Below are 26,968 nucleotides of genomic sequence, written 5' to 3'. Positions count from 1 at the left end.
TGTGTATGTGGAGACTAAGGGCCTGCGAGCTGCTATTGGCTGATAAGGGACATGTGACCGTGTGTATGGCAGTTGGGATATGAAGAGAAAGACTGACAGGCTTGTATTGGCTAATGCAGGTCATTTTTTGGGAATCTCTCAGGAAAAGTATGTCCTAGAGAGCTGTGACCCCACAAGATTTCTTTCCAGGTAGCAAGGGATGTTTATATCAAGTTTCGTTGAAATCGATAGTTGCGTTTTTGAGTGATCGCGGAACATACATACATACGTCCTTCTTTATATATATCATTATGGAGGAGGGTAATAGATGAGGCTACACTAACTATATCTAACACTGTAATAAAATCCTGGAAGTTGTAGTCCTTCTTGAGGGCAATGGTCATAACTGACTGCAGGACCCAATTTCAACAAATAGTTAACGTAAAGCCTTTTTTTTTTTAAGGACCATATGTATTTTGCGGTCCACAAAACACGGATCCGCAAAAAAAAAAAAACAGATGACATCCTTGTGTTGGCCGTGTTGCATCTGTTTTGTGGATCCATTGTAACAAAGCCTGTCTGCAAAACGGACAAGAATAGAACATGTTCTATTTTTTTGCAGAACGGACATGCTGGCATGTCCCATCGAAGTGAATGGTTCTGTATATAGACCTGGAAAAAAAACAGACGGGAAAAAAAAAATACGTTCGTGTGCATGAACCCTAATTATTATTATTTTCTGTCTTCAATCCTGATCATAGGTTCCCAAGGGGTTAAATGATGATGTGGCGTGATTGACAGCTGGCGCGCGGCTACTCTCCGTGCTGCATACCTGTTGTGTTATTACCTACAACTTTACCTGTGCTGCCACAACACACAAAGCCGGTCAGATGCTGCTCTGTGCAGATCCCAGGAGGAGGTGATTTGGAGGGGGGACAACATCAACAGGCACAGCTCCAAAAAACCTGAGCATAGAACAAGTGACAGGAGAGAGGAGAGGAAGTCACGCTGTCGGCAGGTGAGTGCAGACCCGAGCTAAATGGTACTTCCACTGTTTCTTATGATTTGCAGTCATTAACAATCTGACAATGTTCTGCTCAGACATCAGCTTCTTTACCAGTCCCATCTTCTTCAGTTACATGGAAATGATCACTCAAGATTGTTTGAAGCATAGATTATATTATACAGTTATTTGCCTGCATTCCATTATTGGCTTAGCATTACAGACTACAATCCCCAGCGGAATGTGTCCACAGATTATCGCTGTGCACCATTTACTATATAGGAGGCAGAAAAATGTTAGTAAAGCCATGAGATGACTGATGACCATTTCTTCTGGCACCGATACTTTGGTCTACATCAGGAATCAGCAACCTTCGGCACTCCAGCTGTTGTAAAACTACAACTCCCAGAATGCTCCATTTACTTCCTTGGAAGTTCTGAGAACAGCCAAGCAAGTGTGCATGCTGGGAGTCGTAGTTTCTGCACAGCTGGAGTGCCAAAGGTTGCTGATCCCTGGTCTACATGGTCACAGGGTGGTCATTTCTGTTCAGTTGTAACATGGAGCTATATCCCAAACATATCTCAAAATCAGCGTCACAGATCTGGTGGGGGGATACACCGAGTGGCAGCATTGATTTTAATGATTTTGTGGAAATAAAGCCTCATGATTGTGAATGAAAATTCTGCATTGCAGATGAGCAAATTGATTTTATAGAATTGAAATTTGACCTCAAAATCCGAAATTCAAAAAAAAAAAAGAAAAATTCTGACAAATCAGAGAGATTTTTCAGTTTATGGAGACTGCCTACTAGGCATGAGGAGTCTTATAGGTCAGGCAGAGGTTATACAAATGAGCTTTCCTTCCAAAAGAAAAAGAACAGCAAAGCTTCTGACGCCATCTTCTTGAAGCATCACTTGGATAATACCTAAGCCAGCATCATATCTGCAGGCAGCTGTTTTGGGGTGATTGCGCCTCATCAGTACACAGCAAAGTCTTCTGAGATCCGTGGTACTATTTCTCCTTATAGAGTGCGCCTACTAGGCATGATGACTCTTAGGCCTCGTTCACACTTCAGTGTTTGGTCAGTGATTTCCATCAGTGATTTGTGAGCCAAAACCAGAAGTGGAGCCTCCATAGACATTAGGTAGAAGGGAAAAATCTGCTCCTGTTCTATGTTTAGAGCTGCACCTGGTTTTGTTTCACAAATCACTGATGGAAATCACTGACCAAACACTGAAGTGTGAACTTGGCCTTATAGGCTAGGCAAATGCCTCTGGGTTTCTGGCAAAAAGATATGCAAATTAGTTTTGCTTCCAAAACGAACAGAAAGCTAAGGTAGCCTTCACACATGGCAGAAAAATATACCAGAAAATATGCAGGTAAGGATTTTTACAAAGGTGCGGATTTACGTGCAGATTAGGATGCAGATTTCTTTGTGAATTTTGATGCATTTCTATGTCTACTAAATTCCCAGTTGAAATGGAGACATTCAGCTTCAGAAAATCCACAACAAACCATTATCTCTTCTGCAGACAGATAGCCCCTCAATGTAGAGCAGAAAGAACTGGTGTAGCTAGGTGGAGTCACCTAGCTAAACCAGTTCTCTCCAACCTGCACTGTTGAAGGACAATCACTCTGAAACAGCTGTCTGCAGATGAGATGCTGGCTTAGCTGGTGTCCAAGTTAGGGTCCATTAACACGTCCGTGTGTGTTTTGCGGACCTCACATCGCCGGCACTTGATAGAAAATGCCTAATCTTGTCCGCAATTGCGGACAAGAATAGGACATGTTCTATTTTTTTCGGGAACGGAATTGCGGACCCGGAAGTGTGGGTCCACAATTCCGGATCCGGGCAGCACATGGTGCTGCCACATAGAAATGAATTGGTCCGCAATTCCGTTCCGCAAAATTCGGAACAAAATTGCGGATGTGTGAATGGACCCTTATGCTTCATGTGAGTACACTACAATAGATCAGTGGTCACATGTGAACTTTTAGGTCAGGGGAGCTGTGGTTGGCCCAGGAGATGTTGCCGAAACACAGACAGTGTTTCCTGGACCTTTCATGGTCTTGTAAATCTTGTAAATCAGACCTTAGCTTGAGACCCAGACTGGTACCTTTTATCTGCACTGAAACATTGTAACAACTATCAGGGCAGAAGAGAAATTTGTGCGACTGATGTGGATATAATTTGAACAAATCCTCAGCTGTATCGGGAGGACTTAAGTCACGGCAAGGTTTTATAAGCATGAATGTTTTGTTTATTGACAGCAACCAGAGATCCTGACATGGTGGAAAAATATAAACACAAAGGGGGACATTTATCATCCTCTATACACCAGAAAACTGGCATCAAACACTGCTTGGCTGCACAAACTTTTGTGAATTATTTTCAAAAGTGGGGCTGCAGGGGTGGCTGTAGCCAGCCTGGCACACTTATTCTAATCTACTCCAGGAAACTGGCATAGGTTATAGCTGGTGTAGATCCCCGTTGTGGCGCATGGACCTGCACAAATGTTCACAATTATTAAGAGGTGTGATGCCAGTGGGGGATAATTTTATACCAACGTTTATTACACTGGTCTTAACCCCTTGAGGACCTCCGCCGTACATGTACAATTCCGGTCTCTAAACATGGCACTCGCTCGCACGTGCAGCAGGCGCCATAGCCGCCGGTTTCTGTTATTTTAAATAGCAGACACCCGCAGCACATGTCTGCGATCAGCCATAAGGCTGATCGCATACATTTTCTCTTTTAGATGCCGTGGTCAAATGTGACTGCGGTATCAGAGCACTCCGGAGGAGAAAGCCGCGCGCTTCCACTTCGGTAACAGCGTTTCCAGGCAGAGATCGGGGAACCTGTTACAGTATTCTAATAGACCGAAGCCTCAAGCAGGCTTCAGAGTCTGTTAGCTGAATATACCAGTACAGGCCTCTAGGTGGCAGAACGGTATTGTTATATTGAAAATTAAGTGTTTAATGATGGCAATCTAATGATTGTTATAAGGGAAAATAATGCAATCTTCAGAACATCTTCTGTGAAGAAGTTCGGGTTTGGGTACCAAACATGCGCGATTTTTCTCACGCGAGTGCAAAACGCATTACAGTGTTTTGCACTCGCGTGGAAAAATCGCACATTTTCCCGCAACGCACCCGCCTCTTATCCCGGGCCAAAAATAAGACGCCCGTGTGAAAGAGGCCTAAGAGTTAATAAAAGTTCCCAAAAATGTATTACAAAATGACAAAATTACAGAAATCTCTGACCAGAGCTGAACCAGAGCCTCATCTGTATGCCTGCTCACAGATCACACTAATGTACCAGAATGTAAGTAAAGGGAGGAGTCCCCCTTTAAATATTGGAAATATAACTGGTCAGCTGCCTGATACAGGAAAATAATCATCATTTCTTAATGGTCACAGGATGGGGTCCCTTTTCCGGAGTGAGGAGATGTGCCTGACGCAGATGATCCTGCAGGTAGAAGCTGGATACTCCTGCGTCGCAGAGCTGGGAGAGCTTGGCCTGGTGCAGTTCAGAGATGTAAGTAACAGGTGGAGTGTGGACTGATGTAATAATCTTCAGAATATACTATGTATGTCAGGGGTTAGAGGGGACAGGGCAATGTTCTGCATATCTCTAGAGAGGTTAGTGGTGTAATAATCTGCAGAATATATCACTATGTATCTCTCTGTAGTTATAGGGGACAGTTCAATGTTCTGCAGATATTTAGAGGGGTCAGTGGTGTAATAATTAGTGATGAGCGGTATAGGCAATATTCATTTTTTGCATAATATTCACAAAAAATTCAATTCGCGATCTCCAGTCATTATTTTTGCAATTGCGCAAGTTGGCACTAATGATGCGCAAAAAAATGCACAAACATGCAACTTCACGTTTTATCAAGTCTGAGTAGATATTACTGAATAGTGCACTAAGTATTGTTGTGACATCACAGCACTGTGTCTAACAGAGACACTAATCCCTATCACACTACCTAACACCCTGCACTTGAACCCTCAGCTACACTATATCACTATCTAACGTACACTGACCATCTCCCACTAACTATCTGTATTATATATATGAGCTAACTATCTAATGTAATTGCATAAGGATCCAGATGACTCAGCAAAGCACAGACACAGCAATGACACTGCTGTCTCTCTCAGAACTGCAAAAAAACTGCAGAAAATGGCTGCTGGGGAGGTTCTTATATAGTAAGGGTAGGCAACTTTCCTATTGGTTGCTAGGGATGTTGCTAAGCTCTGACAAAGACATTGCAGCCTTCTCATTGGCCCACAAGCAAGAAGGGAGGTCACTGATGGAAAAAAAAATATAGAATATTTGCGATTACGAATATATAGCACTATATTCTAGATTTTCGCGAATTCTCGTAGTTTCGATATTCGCGATAAAAATTCACAATTAGAGTATTCGCAATCAACACTAGTAACAATCTGCAGAATATATCACTATGTATGTGTCAGGAGGTAGAGGAGATGGAGCAATGTTCTGCAGAACTCTATAAAGGTCAGTAGTGTAATACTCTGCAGAATATATCACTATGTATGTGTCAGGAGGTAGAGGAGACGGAGCAATGTTCTGCAGAACTCTATAAAGGTCAGTAGTGTAATACTCTGCAGAATATATCACTATGTATCTCTCAGGCTTTAGAGGGGATAAAGCTATGTTCTGCACATCTCTAGAGAGGTCAGTGATGTAATAATCTGCAGAATATATCACTATGTATCTGTCAGTAGGTAGAGGAGACAGAGCAATGTTCTGCAGATCTCTATAAAGGTCAGTGGTGTAATACTCTGCAGATTATATCACTATGTACCTCTCAGGAGATAGAGGGGATAAAGCAATGTTCTGCACATCTCTAGAGAGGTCAGTGATGTAATAACCTGCAGAATATATCACTATGTACCTGTCAGAAGACAGAGGGGCAGAGTAATGTTCTGCAGATCTCTAGAGAGGTCAGTGGTGTAATAATCTGCAGAATATATCACTATCTGTTGGGATGTAAAGGAGGCAGAGCAATGTTCTGCAGATCTCTAGTAAGGTCAGTGACTTGATAATTTGCAGAATATATCACTGTGTATCTATCAGGAGGCAGATGGAGCAATATTCTGCAGACGTCAGTGATTCAATAATATAATTGCGTGTTTTAACTCTTTATTCCAGCTGAATGTCAGTGTGAACAATTTCCAGCGAAGGTTTGTGAATGAGGTGCGGCGCTGTGAGGGGATGGAGCGGATCCTGCGTGAGTACAGAGTAATTAATAGCACCTACTGCAATGATGATATATGTGTGGCGGTTACTGATGGGAGACCCCTTTATGATCTACTTTCACACTCGCATTTTAGCTTTCCGTTTGTGAGATCCGTTCACGGCTCTCACCAGCGGTCCAAAACGGATCCATTTTTCCCTAATGCATTCTGAATGGAAAAGCATCCGCTCAGAATGCACCAGTTCAGTCTCCGTTCCGCTCTGGAGGCTGCCTGCAGCATTTTGGTGTCCATCTGATGAAATTGAGCCAAACGTATCCGTCCTGGCACACAATGTAAGTCAATGGGGACGGATCCGTTTTCACTGACACAATATGGCACAATAGAAAACTGATCCGTTTCTCCATTGAATGGTGTTCAAGACGGATCTTGTTAAAGATAATACAAACGGATCCATTCTGAACGGATGCAGACAGTTGTATTATCTGAACGGATCCGCACAAAATGCGAGTGTGAAAGTAGCCTTAAAGGGCCAGTGTCCAGTTTTCTGTACATTAAGTTTCAATGTATGTATGAATATTATAACAGTTCTATGGCTATTTTTGTGTTTTCTGTGATTTGTGTATCATTTTCTCATCATTAAAAAAATTTCCTCTTGCTGTCAGAGACGGCGAACATTCCTGTTTACATTAAAGGGCAGCAAACCCATCCTGAAATAATGTTTCTGACAGCTGAGGGTTTGTTACAGTTTTATCAAGTGTAGCTAATCCACCATGACATAAACACATCAGCAGTACAAATCCTTCTCCTGCCATCATAGTTTGTTACCTTCTACCCTCACTGATACATTTCCATCAGTGGCCGCTTTCAGACGAGCGTATTGAAAGCCGTCAGTATTCTGGCTCAGGATCCTGATGATATACCATCAGAATTGCTTCAGGATTTACATGCGTATTTCTTCCTTCCTTCGTTATTTATGCACTGCACAGACTGTAATGTGTGTATTTGGAAACAAATCCGCACAAAATTTGGACATGCTGCGGATTTCAAATACTGACGGAAATTAATCGCCCATGTGAATAGCTCCATTCATTAAGGCTGGGTTCAGACCTGAGCGTTTTACAGCGCGTTCCTACGCGCTGTAAAACGCTCAACAGGCAAGAACCAATGATTCCCTATGGGAATGGTTCTCACCTGAGCGTTTTACAGCGCCCGACGCCCCGAGCTTCTTTGGGGCGTCTTGTCGCGCATTCCCGTACATAGACTTCAGCGGGAACGTGCGACAATGGGCGTTCGCTTGTCTCTGTATGCGCGATTGCAAACGCCCGTACAATCACGCATACAGAGCGTACGTTCAGTACGCTCAGGTCTGAACCCAGCGTAACATTAGCAGCGGATTCTGTTACATTAAAACCGGACTATATACGCATTGCAAATACGCTCATCTGAAAGCGGCCAGTCTGGAGTCCAGACTAAATAGGAAAAACATGTAACAAACCTCCAGATGTGGAAACTAACTAGGAATAAACTGAATATAAAATGTTAATTGAAGTGACAGAGAAAATCTCTCCTATAGATTCCCCTGATAGTTGATGCTAAAACTGAAATTTGGTTTCTTGTCATAACAAAAACTAAAATCTGTGTTTTCCAATCACTGACAGAGATGAGTGAATCGAAGTTGACGAAGTGGAATTAGTTTAGAATTTCAGGAAAAATTTGATTTGCAACGAATGCGAAATTCCTCGCGCTTCGTGGTAACGAATCACATTTTTCCTAAAATGGCGGCTACACGTGTAAGGACTGAGAACATGGGGCAAGGAACTCTGGGAAGGCGGGATCACCCAGATTGACATGCCTGCATGCAGCCAATCAGCATCCAGCTAGCCCTGTGATGTCACAGCCCTATAAAAACGTCGGCCATCTTACAGTCAGACATTTTCCAGCGTTCAGAGTGCAGGGACAGACGTGTGAAGGCGCTAGGGACAGCAAGTGGAAAAACTATTGTGGAAAAAACGATTTATAAGTGCAGGGAAAGGATAGGAATTATTTAACTGCATCTTAGTGCAGGGAGAGACGTCAAAAGGCGCTAGGGACATTGATAGGAAAGTGATTTACAAGTGCAGGGAACGATTATTTGGGGATCCAAATAGTCATTCGACAGCTCTGTCATTCCAGCTTTTTGTTATTGGGCTGCAAGTGTTATGTTAAAGCCTTTAGAGGCTTATGTCTTAGTATCTTATTCAGTACGACAAGAAAAATATATACGCATTTCACTTCTGCAGTTATTTCTGGTGAAAGCGTATAGGGGCGTATTTCAGTCACAAAGAAAAATATATACGCACTGCTGCAGTTATTTCTGGTGAAAGTGTATAGAGGCGTATTTCAGTAAAAAAAATACAAATATATACGCACTGCACTGTTGCAGTTATTTCAGGTGAAAGCGTATAGGGACGTATTTGAGTACTAACGGAAAAATATATACGCACTTCACTATTTAATTGTTTTCTGGTTAAAGCGTATAGTGGCCTATTTAATTCCAACAAGAAATATATATTCTCAGGTCACTTCTGCAGTTATTTCTGGTGAAAGCGTATAGGGGCGTATTTCATTAAAAAAAGAAAAATATATATGCACTGCACTGTTGCAGTTATTTCTGTTGAAAGCGTATAGGGGCGTATTTCAGTATAAAAAGATAAATATATATGCACTGCACTGTTGCAGTTATTTCTGTTGAAAGCGTATAGGGGCGTATTTCAGTATAAAAAGATAAATATATATGCACTGCACTGTTGCAGTTAATTCTGTTGAAAGCGTATAGGGGCGTATTACAGTAAAAAAAGATAAAAATATACTCAGCGGTCAGAGCTGCGCTTATACTGCTGCCACCTCCAGACTCTGTCATTGTGCCACTCGGTGGCTTTCTCCTGATGCCGCCACCTCCAGACTCTGTCATTGTGCCACTCGGTGGCCTCCTCATACTGCTGCCAACTCCAGACTCTGTCATTGTGCAACTCGGTGGCTTTCTCCTGATGCTGCCAACTCCCGACTGTGTCATTGTGCCACTCGGTGACCTCCTCGTACTTCTGCCACCTCCAGACTTTGTCATTGTGCCACTCGTGGTCTCCTCATACTGCTTCCACCTAACCACTATGTCAAAGGTCCACTCTGTGGACTTCTCATGCTGTTTCCACCCTCCCCACTTCATGACTTTTCCACTATTTTGCCTTTCGGCCTGGCTGACATCATCATTTATTTGACCTTTCTTCTGATCTGTCAGAAGGAAGGAAAAATGAGACGCACAACGAATATTCCATTCACGTGTCATCTCTGTTTTAGATCCACTCTTTTTTGGGGATGAGCTATACTGATGGATTATATTGAGCAAATGCTGACCGAGTGAAGGCGGATGCTCCACAGACAGGATCCGTTTTTTGTAGGTTATTGTTCTGACGAATCAGAGGATAGGCTAATTAATCAGTCAAAAAATTACTACTCACACCCTCTCCACTCTGTCTGGGGGGGCTCTACTTGTATACGTGTTTAATAGAACAGTTTCTGTTGACATTGATGTGGAATCAGCTGGCGATCGTGTAAAAGGAGTGCGCTAACATCGACCTGACCTGTAAGGCCTCATGCACACGACCGTTTCGTGTTTTGCGGTCTGCAAAACACGGAAAACGGATCCTGTCTGTGGAGCATCCGCCTTCACTCGGTCAGCATTTGCTTAATATAATCCATCCAATGTGCCTTCCGCAATTTGCCCATTTGTAGAAATGCCTATTCTTGTCCGCAAAACGGAGAAGTGAATGGGTCCGCACCCGAGCCACCGAAACTGCGACTCGGATGTGGACCAGAACAACGGTCGTGTGCATTAGGCCTAAGTTCATACTTGAGTATGTCATCTGCATGTCATACTGACTATTATTTCACTACCACAGCAGACTCCCTATGCGTGTTACTGCCAGGCACAGTGTTCTACACCACTATAAAGGCTCTCTGCAGCCAGGAAATAGATGAAAAAATTAGGCGAACCGGCGGATGAAATTTTTTTAAAATTCGCTCATCTCTAGTCACTGACCCCAACTCCCCCACCCCCATCCCCGACGAATGTTATCACATATAGTAAGGTAGAAATAACATACACAGCATGAAGTAATGAGGTGCTTTTCACCTGTTAGGATTTTTGGAGTGTGAGATGCAGAATGACAAGATAGTCGTAAAACATCCTGAGAAATCACCACAGACGCCGCTGCCGAGAGAGATGATTAATCTTGAGGTGAGCAGTGGATACAATTTAGAGGTATCGTGTAACAGGGGCGGGGCTGTGACAACCTCTCAGACATAATATAGAAGCTGGTTGTCAGCGGTAATAGATGGAATAGCTGTTACTGTAGTATAAGGTGTGTGGATCTCATGTCTGATCACAATGTAATTATATAGCTATTATATTCAGTGATGTCAGTAACAGGGGGCGGGGCTGTGACAACCTCTCAGACATGATATAGAGGCTGGTTGTCAGCAGTAATAGATGGAATAGCTGTTACTGTAGTATAAGGTATGTGGGTCTCATGTCTGATCACAATGTAATTATATTACTATTATACTCAGTGATATCAGTAACGGGGGGCGGGGCTGTGACAACCTCTCAGACATGATATAGAGGCAGGTTGTCAGCAGTAATAGATGGAATAGCTGTTACTGTAGTATAATGTGTGTGGATCTCATGTCTGATCACAAATTACTACAAACCGGATTCCAGAAAAGTTGGGACACTACAAATCGTGAATAAAAACTGAATGCAATGATGTGCAGGTGCCAACGTCTAATATTTTATTATTTAGTTTAAGCTGAGAAAATTTACCATTTTAAGGGAAAAATACGTTGAATCAGAATTTCATGGTGTCAACAAATCCCCAAAAAGTTGGGACAAGGCCATTTTCACCACTGTGTGGCATCTCCCCTTCTTCTTACAACACTCAACAGACGTCTGGGGACCGAGGAGACCAGTTTCTCAAGTTTAGAAATAGGAATGCTCTCCCATTCTTGTCTAATACAGGCCTCTAACTGTTCAATCGTCTTGGGCCTTCTTTGTTGCACCTTCCTCTTTATGATGCGCCAAATGTTCTCTATAGCTGAAAGATCTGGACTGCAGACTGGCCATTTCAGTACCCGGATCCTTCTCCTACGCTGCCATGATGTTGTGATTGAGGCAGAATGTGGTCTGGCATTATCTTGTTGAAAAATGCAGGGTCTTCCCTGAAAGAGATGACGTCTGGATGGGAGCAGATGTTGTTCTAGAACCTGAATATATTTTTCTGCATTGATGGTGCCTTTCCAGACATGCAAGCTGCCCATGCCACACGCACTCATGCAACCCCATACCATCAGAGATGCAGGCTTCTGAACTGAGCGTTGATAACAACATGGGTTGTCCTTGTCCTCTTTGGTCCGGATGACATGGCGTCCCAGATTTCCAAAAAGAACTTCGAATCGTGACTCGTCTGACCACAGAACAGTCTTCCGATTTGCCACACTCCATTTTAAATGATCCCTGGCCCAGTGAAAACGCCTGAGCTTGTGGATCTTGCTTAGAAATGGCTTCTTCTTTGCACTGTAGAGTTTCAGCTGGCAACGGCGGATGGCACGGTGGATTGTGTTCACTGACAATGGTTTCTGGAAGTATTCCTGGGCCCATTCTGTGATTTCCTTTACAGTAGCATTCCTGTTTGTAGTGCAATGTCGTTTAAGGGCCCGGAGATCACGGGCATCCAGTATGGTTTTACGGCCTTGACCCTTACGCACAGAGATTGTTCCAGATTCTCAGAATCTTCAGATGATGTTATGCACAGTTGATGATGATAGATGCAAAGTCTTTGCAATTTTTCTCTGGGTAACACCTTTCTGATATTGCTCCACTATCTTTCTGCGCAACATTGTGGGAATTGGTGATCCTCTACCCATCTTGGCTTCTGAGAGACACTGCCACTCTGAGAAGCTCTTTTTATACCCAATCATGTTGCCAATTGACCTAATTAGTGTTAATTGGTCTTCCAGCTCTTCGTTATGCTCAAATTTACTTTTTCCAGCCTCCTATTGCTACTTGTCCCAACTTTTTGGGGATTTGTTGACACCGTGAAAATTTGAATCAACGTATTTTTCCTTTAAAATGATACATTTACTCGGATTAAACGCTTGATCTGTCATCTACGTTCTATTACAAATAAAATATTGACATTTGCCATCTCCACATCATTGCATTCAGTTTTTATTCACAATTTGTTTAGTGTCCCAACTTTTTTGGAATCCGGTTTGAAGGATATTCAGTAATAGGGGCGGGGCTGTGACAACCTTTTTAATTATATCACTATGGTACTAGATGATAACATAATGTTAAACATCTAACAGACCGGCCTGGAGAAGCTGGAGGGGGAGTTGCAGGAGGTGAACCGTAACCAGCAGACCTTGAAGCAGAATTTTCTGGAGCTGACAGAACTGAAGCATCTACTGAAGAAGACTCAGGATTTCTTTGAGGTATCATAGAACCTGAATGTCTATGTTGTAGGGATCTGTTATTCAGCAGCTGCGGTGACCTATTATACACAGGCAGCTTCCATGCAGTCTCTCCTGTTCTGACATTTCCTCCACAGTGGAATATTTTTTTTTATTATCTTGCTGGGTTTTTTGTTATTTTTTTAGGCTGAAGCAAATCTTCCTGATGACTTCTTCAATGAAGACACCAGCAGCCTCTTGGAGCTTCGGACCGTCCCCTCTGCTGCTGCCGCTGGCAAACTGGGGTATGTGCCATAATATAACAATCAGTATCCTCACCAGGGGGACCTATTAAAGGAGGTAAACGTAAAGTTGTTTCCTTGTCTTATACTCTAGTCATATTCAATTACTCCATTCACATCCAGAGCTTCCACAATTCTGCTGCTAGATCATATTTTATACTCCAGTCACATCAAAAGCAATATTAGTGAATGAGCTGTGTTTTGCCACTTACAGTCCATCAACACTGTGCTGTCATATACTCCCCAAACCGCTTCGGTAGGATCCCATAATGCACTGCATTGCGGAATGTAACCTGTAAAATGATCAGAGGTAGTATTGTCCGCAAGGAGGGGGATCCAGCCGCAGGGTGGTATCAGGTGTCACCTCAGAAACAGTGGCTCAGTGTCTGCGGTTCTGATCCGATTCTCCTCTTTGTTTGCAGGTTCACAGCCGGGGTGATCGGGAGAGAGAGAATGGCGTCATTCGAGAGGCTGCTGTGGAGGGTTTGCAGGGGGAACATCTACCTGAAGTACAGTGAGCTAGACACGTCTCTGGAGGATCCCATTACTGTAAGGAAATACGAATGGGAAGAATGGGACTCTTGGGGCTCTGGATCCCCCGGGAGTTATTAACAGGGAGATCCTGGACCTCGCACACATCATCACTGCAGTACAGAGCCACCAACAATCCCATATCGGTGGTACCTGCCAGATCCTTGGGGGAAGACGGATCAGACAGGCTGGATTTTACGCATGTGAACCTTTCTTCCCCTGGGAAATAAGCAGCGCCGGGGGAGATAATCTCTCTCTAGGGTGATAGACATGCACACACAGCCAAGCTGAGCATGCATGTATACTGAGAAGATGGAGACATTTCTGTCATGCATACGACAAACTTTTAGGTCCTACAGGAGGTGGCCACGCTATTTAAATATATAACATGAATTTCAGAGGTCACTAGGACCAAAGCGTGACTTGGATCACCTCTCTGACTATCTTTTATTTCATAAAACATATACTTTTATTTATTGTATTTTAAAAATATCAACTCTAAATTATATGATTAAAATTCCTCAGAATGGACGGTGAGACTCTCGTTTTGGCTGTGTATCACCCTTCTCAATACACATTGGTTTATAGAATGGCACCTGATGTGGTCTCAGGACTTGCCCAAATGTCCTATATTTCTATAGCAACTTTATATTTAGTTGCCTGTAAATCTCCACTGTGGAGGCTCAAATTCGCCCAGTCTGAACTAAAAATGCTCCCGCATCCCTAAATGTTTCGCCATGCTTCGATGGAGACATTGCTGTCAGACACCAGGTTTTTAAAGAAGACCTGTCCCCTCTCCTGACATGTCTGTTTCAGTAAATACTTGCATTCCCCATGTTATTCTGTGGCATCTATTCTTAGGCCTTATTCACACATCAATGTTTGGTCAGTGATTTCCATGAGTGATTTTGAGCCAAAACCGGTAGTAATGCCTAAACAGAGATAAATTATAACTGAAATATTTGCACTTGTTCTGTGTTTGGACCCACACCTGGTTTTGGCTCACAATAACTGCTGGAAATCACTGACCAAACACTGAATGTATGAAACAGACTTTATGACTCTACTTTGTGCAATTCCTTTATTATTCCTGCTAGAAGTTATGAATGAATTGCTAGCAGCTTACAGTGAAGGTCCGGATGTGTGTTACCAGCTGGGGTGTGTGTCCCTGCACTGAGAGCACTGATTGGATAGTGTCAGACTGTGCAAGACACACCTCCAGCAGTAACACCCATCTGGACCTTCATTGCAGACTGCTGGCTATTCATTTATAACTTCTAGCAGGAAAATTAAAGGAATCCATAACACAAATCACCTTTTACCAACAAACGAAGCGTGAGCGAATTTCATAAGCGGAAATTCACTCATCTCTAATGACAACATGTTCATTGATTATTTCATTTGCCTCTCATAATCTTATATAAACCTCAGAATTTCAACCAATTTTCCAGATATATTACTAGAGATACTGCTGCAATTGTTTCTCAGGACCTTGGTGTGTGGTCACATGACTGATCTGTCTCCATTTTTCTCCAGAAAGAAGAAGTGAAGAAGAATGTCTTCATTATATTCTACCAGGGCGATCAGCTCAAACAGAAGATCAAAAAGATCTGTGAGGGGTGCGCTGGGGACATCTAGTGGTGACTTTTATGTATTGCATGAAAACGTTGTCTTGCTGTGTACTCGTTCAATTCCCATAGTTTACTTTACAGAAATGAATCATAGTATTCTCCAGATAGGGAACATGATATATAAAATACCGGCCAGTCTGTCTGCGGCTTTTATCCAGGTCATGTTCCAGGTCATGTTTTCATACCGTTTGTCCAGTCCTGCAACTTTCTAATACACTTTGTGGCGGAATTTAACATTCCAGACAACAGACGTCAAAAGTTGCAATTTTTGGCTTCCACCATGGTTACGCAAAAATGTTGTGAGATTTCCCATTTTTGCACAGCTTTCACCACTTTTCAAAAATGAGTGGGGAAAGTAGGCATGGTTACCTATGTTAATAAGGTGCACTCCATATTTTTTAGCCTCAACTTTTAAAAAAAATAACAAAAAAGGGTGCAGTAATTTTCCTGTAAGAAAGTGGCACATAAAAACTGTAGTAACATCTCTAGACAAAGGTGTTATATTTAAAGAAGCACCACATTTAGGTTACATTCATACGACCGTATGTGTTTTGTGGTCCGCAAATTGTGGATCCGCAGAAAAAAACTGATGAATTTCCGTATGGCATCCGTTTTTTTTTGTGGATACATTGTAACAAGGCCTATCCTTGTCAGCAAAACGGACAAGGATAGGACATGTTCTATATATTTTGGAATATACTACGGAATGGACATACGGATGCGGGTAGCACACGGTGTGCTGTCCGCATTTTTTGCATACCCATTGAAATGAAAAAAAAGTAACGGACACAGAGACAAAAATACATTCATGTGAATGTAGCTTTATTGAACACTATGTGACATCTGATAAATTTGTCACAAATTACGCCAACACAGGCTCAAAGGAAAACTGACATCTAAAATTCCCCTCAAGATAAATTACGCCCCATTATCCTGGTGTCAGTGATTGGACCCTTTCCTGCCTAACACTTTTCACAGCTGACGTGCTTGTTACCTTGTGTCAGTGTAACATTGCAGATTGCCTATATTTATATAATGTACGACACATCAGCTTTGAGCGTAGGACCAGGTAAGGAGGGTGAGAATGCTCTTCCCTACAGGTAGCATTATATTACTATTCAGTGATGGGCCGAGACTCTGACAATATGATACGATGAGGCTGCCCCTGCACAGTGCCGCCTTATGCCCTTCCTATGTCACGAATTACATTTTATCAGTGATATACAGGGGTTATATATTTTATATTTAATTTGTCCTTTTTCTTATCTCACTAATTGGTCCTGATGTTCTTATATGACAGGTTTAAAGCTACAGTTTACCCATGTCCAGAGTCCGCAGCTGAACGCCGCAACATGGCTGCTGATGTGAACACTAGGATTGAGGATCTGAATGCGGTGAGTGGAGGAATGGAGTGGCTCCCTGGTATCTGATCAGTACCGGTAATCTGTGGGTGATAACAGATGCCCTATACCTGTAAATTCTTAATCTGCCTTGGACTGGGTTTAAAGAAAACCTGTCACCTTGAAAATGCTGTATAATCTCCAGGCAGCATGTCATAGAGCAGGAGGAGCTGAGCAGATTGATATATAGTTTATAGGAAATGATTGACTAAAACTTGTAATTTATCCATTTAAATTTCTGCTCATTCTGGGCTTTGAAGTGAAGGAGGACGTTCCTATCAGTGACTGACAGCTATCTCTGTACACACAGCCATAGAGGGAAGGCTGTCAGGATGAACATGTCCTTAGGCCTTCTCTCCTTAAAGGGAACCTGTCACCGAGATTTTGTGTATACAGCTGAGGACATGGGTTGCTAGATGGCCGCTAGCACGTCCGCAATACCCAGTTCCCATAGCTCTGTGTGCTTTTATTGTGTAAAAAAAAAAGATTTGATACATATGCAAATTAACCTTAGAGGAGTCCTGTCCCTGACTCATCTCACATACAGGTCTCATTTCAGGTAAATTTGCATATGTAAAAAGTTTGTAATATGGGAAATAGCTCACCCTCTCACAGCCACAGAGAGGTGCTCTAGTCTAAAATGATTCACCCTTCACAGTTACAAGAAAATATATGGTACTAGAAGACTGGCACTCTCAACACATGGAACCATATGGTTTAGTGCAGATCACAAAGTTTATTGAAAGGGACATAAAAGGATAAAAGAGTAAAAATATATATTAATAAACAATTTATAACACACTAACACTGGATAGCTATTAAAAAGGTTTCACACAATATTGTGCTGATAATGGCAAGATGTCATGAATTGTATATTTAAATGCCCTGTGTCATATATCGATCCTTATGTTGATCTAATAATCGCTGCAAGAGAAAACACAAATGTTCACAAATGAGTTCCTGTAATAGGAAAAAATGGAAAAAGGAATAGAAACAAAGGAAAGTCCTCCTTATTCTTGTCCTTAGTGAAGAAAGAATGTCCACTAGGATAAAGTCAATATTCCAATTATAGTTGGCTTCAAATGTGGTTATTTCTTTCTTACGCAAGCTTTGCTTGGCAATTGGCAGTTTGAATATGCCTAGTAATCACCCACTGTGTGGGCTTACCTTTCCTTAGTGCCGGTCGGTCAGTCAGGTTATTCGGGGCCCGCTGGATGCCGGCGTCCCGGCTGTTTCCAAATCAGCGTCCCACGTGGATTCGGAGATAGGTTTGTTGCTCCGGCAGTGACGTATCGGCACACAGGATTATGTTCGTCGATTTTTTGGGGCTCAAACTTTCGTTGTAGCGGCCAATATCGAACTTACAGTGCACTGTTATTTCACGTAGTAAAGATATTTCTTCTTACAGATGGGTCATATTGTGATCTCCTGTTAGATCTCTTGAAACCAAATTTGCATATGTATCAAATCAGTTTTTTTACACAATAAAAGCACACAGAGCTATGGGGACCAGATATTGCGGATGTGCTAGCGGCCATCTAGCAGCCCCATGTCCTCAGCTCTATACACAAAATCCTGGTGACAGGTTTTCTTTAATCTCACCCAGCTATTTTTAGATCATAAAAATCACTTTATTTCCCACTTTTCATCCCGTTCAGGTCATAACGCAAACAGAGTCCCACCGCCAGCGTGTACTGTTGGAAGCTGCGCAGAATCTGTCCAGCTGGATGATTAAAGTGAAGAAGATGAAGGCTGTGTACCACGTTCTGAACCTGTGTAACATTGATGTCACTCAGCAGTGTGTCATCGCCGAGATCTGGTGCCCAGTGGACGACAAGGAGCGCATCAAACAGGCGCTGCACCGCGGAACTGTGAGTGCTGCAAACAATGTTTGTCCGTGAGGGTTGACTGTTATAACCAAAATGGTGTTTAAAGCTGAGCGACAGGTAGCACTCGGACTGGTTATGAGGATGGGTCATAAATCTTACTCGTCGCCCACAGAACCATGTGATACAATGTAACAGATAAATCTCTTGCATTGCAGGAGCGCAGCAGTTCCACCATTGCTCCCATCCTGACCGATATACCAACCAAAATGGAACCACCGACCTTCAACCGGACCAATAAGTTTACGTCTGGCTTCCAGAACATTATAGATGCCTATGGTGTTGGGAATTACAGAGAAATGAACCCAAGTTAGTGCTGAAGACAGGAGCTTTAGAAAAGCCTGAACAGAAGTTCAGACACATTTTTCCGCAAGCCCCGTTTTGCTCAGAAATTTGTTATTTATTAACCCTTTTTTTGTCACACTCACAATATATGTTTAAAGTTGACAGGGCCTAAGTGGGCTGACATCTTTACACTTGCTTACTTCGGTTTTTATTCGCAGGCAATGACTGAAGCCTATGCCAGCTATGAGATGTTATTATGTGGTGTGCGCCTGTTAATAAATTTGTCACATCCTGCACCCCCACATTCAAGATCAAGACTGGCATTAGAAACCCCAGTTTTGAGACATTTTCTCCCCATATATTTCCTTCTGGGGATGAGAGAGGGGACATGAATAATTCTGGAGTCATAATAACCCCATCCCTCTGCCCTTATTAGGAGCCCCTTTGTTGAGACATGTTCATGATCATCTTATCCTCTTCTTCAGCCCCTTACACCATCATCACATTCCCATTCCTCTTTGCGGTAATGTTTGGCGATTGCGGACACGGTGCCGTCATGTTGGGATTTGCAGCCTGGATGCTCCTGAATGAAAAACAGCTTCTAACTACCAAGAGTGACAATGAAGTAAGAGGCTAAATGGGGGGCAGGAGGCACTTCAGTAGTTGCCCTCAGGGACCTCGAAACTTTAGCTGATCTTTTCTTCTCCACTTTTTTTTATGTCTAGATCTGGAACACTTTCTTTGGGGGTCGATACTTGATCTTCCTCATGGGAATATTCTCCATCTACACTGGATTCATCTACAATGACTGCTTCTCCAAGTCATTTAACATATTCGGGTCAGCATGGAGAGTCCGCCCCATGTTCACCAACGGCACCTGGAAGTATGTTACATCCTTCCCGTTAAGCTGGAGATTCCATTTGGATACATTGTAGACATTTATTGTAACATTTCATTTTCTTTCTTTTAGTGATCATTTGTTATATCAGGGAGTTGATTTACAACTAGACCCAAAGGTTCCTGGTGTTTTTTCTGGGAATCCTTACCCGTTTGGGATTGACCCGGTGAGTTCACTTGCAGTTTTTTTCTGTGTCTTTATTTCTCAATATTTCTTGAGCGATGACGCCTCAATGTTTCCCTGTATTGCCTTTTCCTGCAGATCTGGAATATTGCTAAAAACAAGCTAACATTCCTGAACTCCTACAAGATGAAGATGTCAGTGATTTTGGGGATCGCACAGATGGTGTTTGGGGTGGTACTTGGTCTGATAAACCACATGTAAGAATAATAATAGCGGTGAAAATATTCTCAAAAATAACTTTTATAAAGGACAATCTGCTGTGTCTTGTTATGGAATTGTCCCACAGTAAAGAAGGTTGTGGACTGATCTGTAAATGCATCTCAACACGTTTGCTGTTACATAGTATTATTTTTTTCTTTTCTCCAGAAATTTCCGGCGACACGTTAACATCATCCTGCAGTTTGTCCCGGAGATGATTTTCATTTTGTCTCTCTTTGGTTACCTGGTGTTTATGGTCATCTTCAAGTGGTGCACGTACAATGTGAACAACTCCCAGGAAGCCCCCAGTATCCTCATTCACTTCATCAACATGTTCCTCTTTAACTACAATGACCCATCCAATGGTCCACTCTATGGGCACCAGGTAACGCCCCCTAGGAGACTTGAAAAGTGGTTATACTGTGATCTAATGCGGCTTTGAGTTTTTTAATAGGCTTCACCTGTGCTAAATGCAGAACCAGGTAGCATGCCGATTAAAGGTAAAAGCCCACGGTACGGCCACATGTTCAGGTTTTCTGATGCAGTTTTGGAAGCCAGAGCCAGAAGTGAATTTGAGGAAGAGGAGAAGTCCTATCTGTCCTTTACACTTTCTCTCCTTTTCTGATCCACTCCAGATTTTGGCTTCCAAAACTGCATCAGGAGATCTGATCATGTGGCCGTATTCTTAACAGGGCTGATTTTACTTGTCACTGGGGCTGCTGTTCAGGCAATGTGGAAAATGTGTGAAAAAAAAAAATAACATAAAAAAAATCACCCAAATGAAAAATTTAAGTAAAAAATGTAAATAAAATAAAGAATTAGAAATAAAATGTCCACCAAAAATACTTCCAGTCATTATCGTAACACAAGGCCCCGATTCAATTGCCAGTGTATTTTAAAGTAACACTATATAATCACCAAGAAAATTAGCTCGTATTTAGAAAAAGCCATATTTTCTTACAAATAATAAGCCTAAAAAAATAAATAAATAAAAAGTGATAATATTGGGGTACATTTACTAAAGACTGGCATTTCATATGCAAATCTTAGTAAAAAGGCAGTTGAAGTAAGGGTACTTTCACACTAGACGGATCCATCTTCAAAATGCTTTCAGTGTTACTATGGCAGCCAGGAGGCTATTAAAGTCCTGGTTGCCATAGTAGTAGTGGGGAGCGAGGGAGCAGTATACTTACAGTCCGTGCGGCTCCCGGGGCGCTCCAGAATGACGTCAGAGCGCCCCATGCGCATGGATGACGTGCCATGCGATCACGTCATCCATGTGCGTGGGGCGCCCTGACATCACTCTGGAGCGCCCCGGGAGCCGCACGGATGGTAAGTATACTGCTCCCCCGCTCCCCGCTACACTTTACCATGGCTACCAGGACTTTAGCGTCCCGGCAGCCATGGTAACCATTCAGAAAAAGCTAAACGTCGGATCCGGCAATGCGCCGAAACGACGTTTAGCTTAAGGCCGGATCCAGATTAATGCCTTTCAATGGGCATTAATTCCGGATCCTTCGTTGCGGCAAGTGTTCAGGATTTTTGGCCGGAGCAAAAAGCGCAGCATGCTGCGGTATTTTCTCCGGCCAAAAAACGTTTCGGTCCTGAACTGAAGACATCCTGATGCATCCTGAACGGATTTCTCTCCATTCAGAATGCATTAGGATAAAACTGATCAGAAAAGAACGCAAGTGTGAAAGAGCCCTAATCCGTTCTGGATGCATCAGGATGTCTTCAGTTCAGTCATTTTGACTGATCAGGCAAAAGATAAAACTGCAGCATGCTACGGTTTTATCTCCGGCCCAAAAAACTGAACACTTGCCTGAATGCCGGATCAAATTTTTTTTTCCATAGGAATGTATTAGTGCCGTTTCAAAATACAGGAATGCCGGATCCGTCCTTCTGATGTGCAGACCGAAAAAAAGGTGAAAAAAATAAATGGCGAATCCGTTTTGCTGGATGACACCGGAAAGACGGATCCGGCATTTCAATGCATTTTTCTGACTGATCAGGCATTTTTAAGACTGATCAGGATCCTGATCAGTCTAACAAATGCCATCAGTTGGCATACGTTTTGCCGGATCACTCTGCCGCAAGTGTGAAAGTAGCCTAAGAGGCACCAGATTTATTAAGAGCCACATGCCTCACACACAATGGGGGACAATTATCAAGACTGGTCTTGCCATACACCAGTCTTGATCCCTGTGCGCTGGAGTAAGATGCCTCTTAATAAATTGGGTGCATCTATGTACCTCTGTGTGCCAGAAACTCAAATCTATGCCAGCCAGGGGCCAAAAAAGTGGCAAATTGTGACAAAAATATGGCATGTGCTATAATGTGACACTTTTTGCACCCCTATAGGGGCGTAATACCTTTGATAAATCCCCCCCAAAATATTTCATCTTCTGTTGCCTATGCAACACAGACTGAAATGTACACTAGCTATGGCTGACATAGATTTCAGTTATGTTAAAAGGGAATCTATCACCATGAAAGTGCAGAGTAATCTCCAGGAAGCATGTTATAGAGCAGGAGAAGCTGAGCAGATTGATATATGGTTCTTGAAGATTCAGTATTACATGTATTTCAATTCCTGCTCATTCTGGGCTTTGAAGTGATTGATGGCTATCTGTGTGTTTGTAGTTATAGAGGGTGGGCTGTCAATCAAAGCCCTGAATAAGCAGAAATGTAAATGAATGAAAAATAGATTATACTGAATCTTTTCCCACAAAACTATACTTTAATCTACTCATGTCCTCCTGTTCTGCTGCTGCCTGCCGCTCAGATGCCATGCTCAGTGTGACAGTGTCCCTTTGAATTTGTCAGGTCGGCTGGACATTTAAGCTGTAGTGCTACTCCTGTCCACAAGAGGGCACCAGCTATATTTCTAAATACCATCATGCTGCAACTTGTGGTTCTATTGCATTTAGCATTCTCCCTATTGTCCAGTATCACTTTTTTTCCCCATGAAACATTGCTTTCCTTGCTGCTCACATCTCGGTTGATCACTGACGGTAATTTTATACATTGTCATTATGATTTCAGAAAGAAGTTCAGAGTTTCCTGGTCATATTCGCACTTATCGCTGTTCCCTGGATGCTTCTAATAAAACCTTTTGTCCTACGAGCCAATCACCTCAAACAACAGAGAATGGTGAGGGGTTGGGGGAAGCGGGGGTAGTTGTCACTGGGCATTATTATTGGGGAGTAGTTTGCAGAGTGTTTTCTCAGTGATTGTTATATAGACTTTGGTCCAGAGCTTATGTAGACTTTTGCCTTTTAAAGCTTCCTGTAGGCAAACGCTGAAGCCTGACCTGTCTTATAACAGGGAGCAACAGGTAGTCTTCACCTGCTTTTGTGTCTTCCACAGCTGCACTCCTCATCCTTACCTGAAGAACATATCGAAATCACAGATGTGGAACATGCACAGTCTAATCACTCCAAAAAGGAGGACAAAAAGGAGGAACATGGAGGACACGATGACCATGGAGGACACGGCGGGGAGGTATGACTATCTGCTCCGCAGGGGCGTGTCAAGATGCAGATCCTACAAAATAAAACTACACTCATAACATTCCAGAGCAGTATCTGCAATATTTAACTTGTATATCCAGACTATGTATTATGTATACCATAGCTCCACCTAGAAACTTCATCCCACTCCCTTTAGCCAAGACCTCACCCTTTAAGGTCATTTTTACTGTAGATGGTATACACCTTTATTTATGTATGTCACTGCCTGTGACACATGACATATTTGATCAACATATTGGACTCTCCTTAAATCATCTGAGTGATTGTATATTGGTGACAGACAACAATGGATACCTCCCTAACTATAGAGAGCTGCAGTACCAGTCTAGGCAGGCAGGTGGCAGCAGCACTGTAGTATTAATCTTTGCAGGCAGACAGCAGCAGAGCTGTAATACCAGAATTTTCTGGCAAGTTGAAGCAGAGCTGTAGTACTATAAACCTTGCAGGCAGTTGGCAGCAGAGTTACAATGCCAGTCTTTGCAGGCAGATGGTAGCAAATCTGTAGTATTATTGTGCTTGCAGGCAGGTGGCGGCAATGTAGTACTAGTATAATTCTTGCAGGCAAGTGTAGCAGAGTTGTAGTGCTATAGCCTTGTAGCAAGTGGCAGTAAAGGTGTAGTACTATAGTCCTTGCAGGCATGTGACAATAGAGTTGTAGTACCAGTCCAGACAGACAACTGGAAGTGGAACCTTACAGGTTTCTTAGCCTGTAGAATTTTTTTGAGTATAGGTTTAGCTGCTCTACTCCATTACCATGTAGATATTTGTGGGGCTGTCTACCCTTCAGTCACCCCAATTTAGATGTCTCAGCAATGTTAATAGTAGGCTATGTACCCTCGGACTCAAGCCCTTACATATGGTGATGCACATTACATGGGCTCATATCTAGTATTATATGAGGTTACAGTGACTTATACATCTCATAATGGATAAATCCTAAATTCAGCCCTTTGCAGACTTGAGTCCAGACAATAGGTCACATGATTAATAAAATGTTCACGGTATGGAAAGTTTCTCTAAGCGCAAATTCCGCCCCTAGATGAAGAAATACAATAATAGTGGCAGCTGTGAGAAGTGATTAAAGGTGAAATTTGATGAGCGGCTTAGTAACAAGATTATCATTTCACAATAAGCAGAATGCGATGTAAGTGACATCTTTTCCTCATAATCCTCTCTCTTTCCAGTTTGATTTCGGGGACATATTTGTTCACCAGGCCATCCACACTATAGAGTACTGCCTGGGCTGTATCTCCAACACAGCCTCCTACCTACGTCTCTGGGCCCTGAGTCTGGCACATGCACGTAAGACCAACCTGCAAAGTCCACCTCTCATCAGTAACTGTCCCACCCCCTATTTTTCACCTCTTTTTCCAACTAACACTTCAGTTCTCTGATTAATTTATTATTTTGTTTTAATATAAGGGGAGGTATGGGAGAAAGGCAGTCCGCAGATCTTTCAGACGGTGTAAAGAGGGCCGACACATCAGCCCATGGGTTGTAATGAGAACTCTGGAATTCTTAATTTCACTTGTGGTGGAGTGGCAGGGGAATTGCATAGCTACAAGGTTCTCCCACAGATTAAAGCTGGTCACTGGAGGTCTTCTCATTGGGACAACCTATAATTAGTTTATTATCTGAGGACTGATATTGCAGAGAAATCTGCTGCTGCCTCTCATTAGCTTGTATGGTTCCTGCTGACAATTAACCTCTCTCTTCATATTTATTTTAAACCTAAAGTAATGCTTGCTATTAATCTAATTTCTATATATTGCTTTGCTAGTGATGTTCCTCTAGTTTTTTTGTATTGTTCCTCTGTCTTATTTGCTGCTACATTGATGCGCCCTTGTTTTTTTTCCTTTCAGAGCTGTCTGAGGTCTTGTGGACCATGGTAATGCACATTGGTCTCTCCAGTGCTGGTTGGGGTGGCCTCATTGGTGTTTTTATCATCTTTGCTATCTTTGCAATCCTATCAATAGCTATATTGTTGGTCATGGAAGGTCTGTCCGCCTTCCTCCATGCTCTGCGTCTCCACTGGTAAGTACAGAGTGGTCCATATTACTGTGTAGATTCATTTAATGTGCTTATAAAGAACCTATGCTGATGACCTCACATGAAGATCTGAGGGGTCCATACCATCCTATATTTATCAGTGAGAGCTCCTGGTGGAACTTCTGCTTCCTATGAAACAGATACGCAATATTGCTGATCTACAGGACCTGCTCTGTGCCTGGTGAAAGTTGGTCCAGATTTACTAATGTGTCAAAAATCTGACTAAAAAGTGCTGCAAATTGGCAAAATTTGGCACATTTAGGTTTCTACACTTTTTCGAAGATGCTTGATGAGGGGCTAGGGCTTAGTGTAAAGGGGTGAAGCTTTGTGGTTAAGGTGACAATGTCTAAGATGCGCCATTTTGCTTCAAATGCCACAATTCTGGCGAACAAATCTGTAAAGTAAGCCACCTCTAACCTTGCGTCTTTCTCTCTATAGGGTGGAATTCCAGAACAAGTTCTACTCAGGCACAGGACAGATGTTCCTTCCGTTCTCTTTCCAGCGCATCCTGGAAGGGAATGTAGACGATTAGACTAAATTGTCACAGAAAATGAAACAGGTGAAATAATGAAAAGCAAAAAACTCTGCTCTCTGGACTCTATGTTTTATAATAAAGCAATTTATATTAGTTTTGTGTGTTTTTTTATGTAATCCACTATTGCCTCTAAGATTTATTGACATGAATCCCTTAACTGCCCTAAGCATTGTATATTTCTGATGTTCTGCCTAGCCAATTTAGACCCAGTTCACATCACTTCAGATTCTTCCAGAGGTATATATTCAGAATTGGGACTATTTCCTGACGTGTATCTCTGATGACATACAGTTGCATATGTCGTCTGTAGAGCCCTGTTGTGAAAAAAGTATGGGGCACATTTATTAATGTGCTCCATTTTTAGGGATTATTAAGACTGGCGTTTTGGATGCCAGTCTTAATAACCCCTATACCTGGCTGTGGTTCCACCGGAGTTATGAAGAGACTCACGCCTCTTCATAACTTCGGCGGATCCTCCGCCACTTCTAAATGTAAGACAGCTTCCTAGACCATTTTCTATGCCTATTTTTGTAGTTTAGTTCTAGTTTACATTATGTCTTCTCCAGTCACATCCACAGCTGTATTCATAATACTGCTAGTTTCCTGTTAGCCCCCAGGCTGAAGACCTCACATCCAGGGCTGTATTTGCCTAGGGCAGCAGAATTTAGGAGATAGCACTGTAATTACGATCATTTTTAATTTTTTTTTATTTATAAAAAGTAGTTTTGGTTAGTCATAAATTTGTATGCGTGTCATGTAATGAGTGTGTGCATGTAAATAGTAAATGTGTGTGTCTATGTTTGTATGCAATGAATGTGCATATGTGTACATCTCGGC

At 42.4% G+C, this 26,968-nt stretch overlaps 1 protein-coding gene across 1 annotated transcript; it reads left to right on the top strand.

Annotated features, from left to right (window-relative positions):
- The first annotated feature begins 907 nt into the window (after positions 1–907).
- ATP6V0A4 (ATPase H+ transporting V0 subunit a4) lies at positions 908–26,224 on the top strand. The gene is made up of 21 exons (XM_044281320.1): positions 908–997; positions 4,403–4,520; positions 6,168–6,246; positions 10,390–10,487; positions 12,617–12,742; positions 12,908–13,005; positions 13,425–13,551; positions 15,070–15,152; positions 16,465–16,558; positions 18,223–18,435; positions 18,609–18,759; positions 19,221–19,360; positions 19,461–19,618; positions 19,706–19,799; positions 19,895–20,013; positions 20,183–20,399; positions 23,060–23,167; positions 23,384–23,518; positions 24,732–24,849; positions 25,410–25,581; positions 26,035–26,224. Exons 2-21 carry the CDS (start codon positions 4,404–4,406, stop codon positions 26,126–26,128), a joined length of 2,541 nt encoding a protein of 846 aa, XP_044137255.1. The 5' UTR covers positions 908–997; position 4,403; the 3' UTR covers positions 26,129–26,224.
- Positions 26,225–26,968: the final 744 nt, after the last annotated feature.

This window comes from Bufo gargarizans, chromosome 2, assembly GCF_014858855.1.
Source record: "Bufo gargarizans isolate SCDJY-AF-19 chromosome 2, ASM1485885v1, whole genome shotgun sequence".
NCBI lineage: Eukaryota > Metazoa > Chordata > Amphibia > Anura > Bufonidae > Bufo > Bufo gargarizans.
Note: the sequence above shows the minus strand (reverse complement) of the source record. Positions and strands in the feature narration are given on the sequence as shown.

What these genes read in the sequence shown, in the direction of transcription:
- ATP6V0A4 (XM_044281320.1), top strand. Translation starts at nt 4,404, where the DNA reads ATGGGGTCCCTTTTCCGGAGTGAGGAGATGTGCCTGACGCAGATGATC. An exon ending in CTACCAAGAGTGACAATGAA is followed by an intron (nt 19,361 to 19,460) that starts GTAAGAGGCTAA and finishes TTTTATGTCTAG; the next exon opens with ATCTGGAACACTTTCTTTGG. An exon ending in CCTGAGTCTGGCACATGCAC is followed by an intron (nt 24,850 to 25,409) that starts GTAAGACCAACC and finishes TTTTCCTTTCAG; the next exon opens with AGCTGTCTGAGGTCTTGTGG.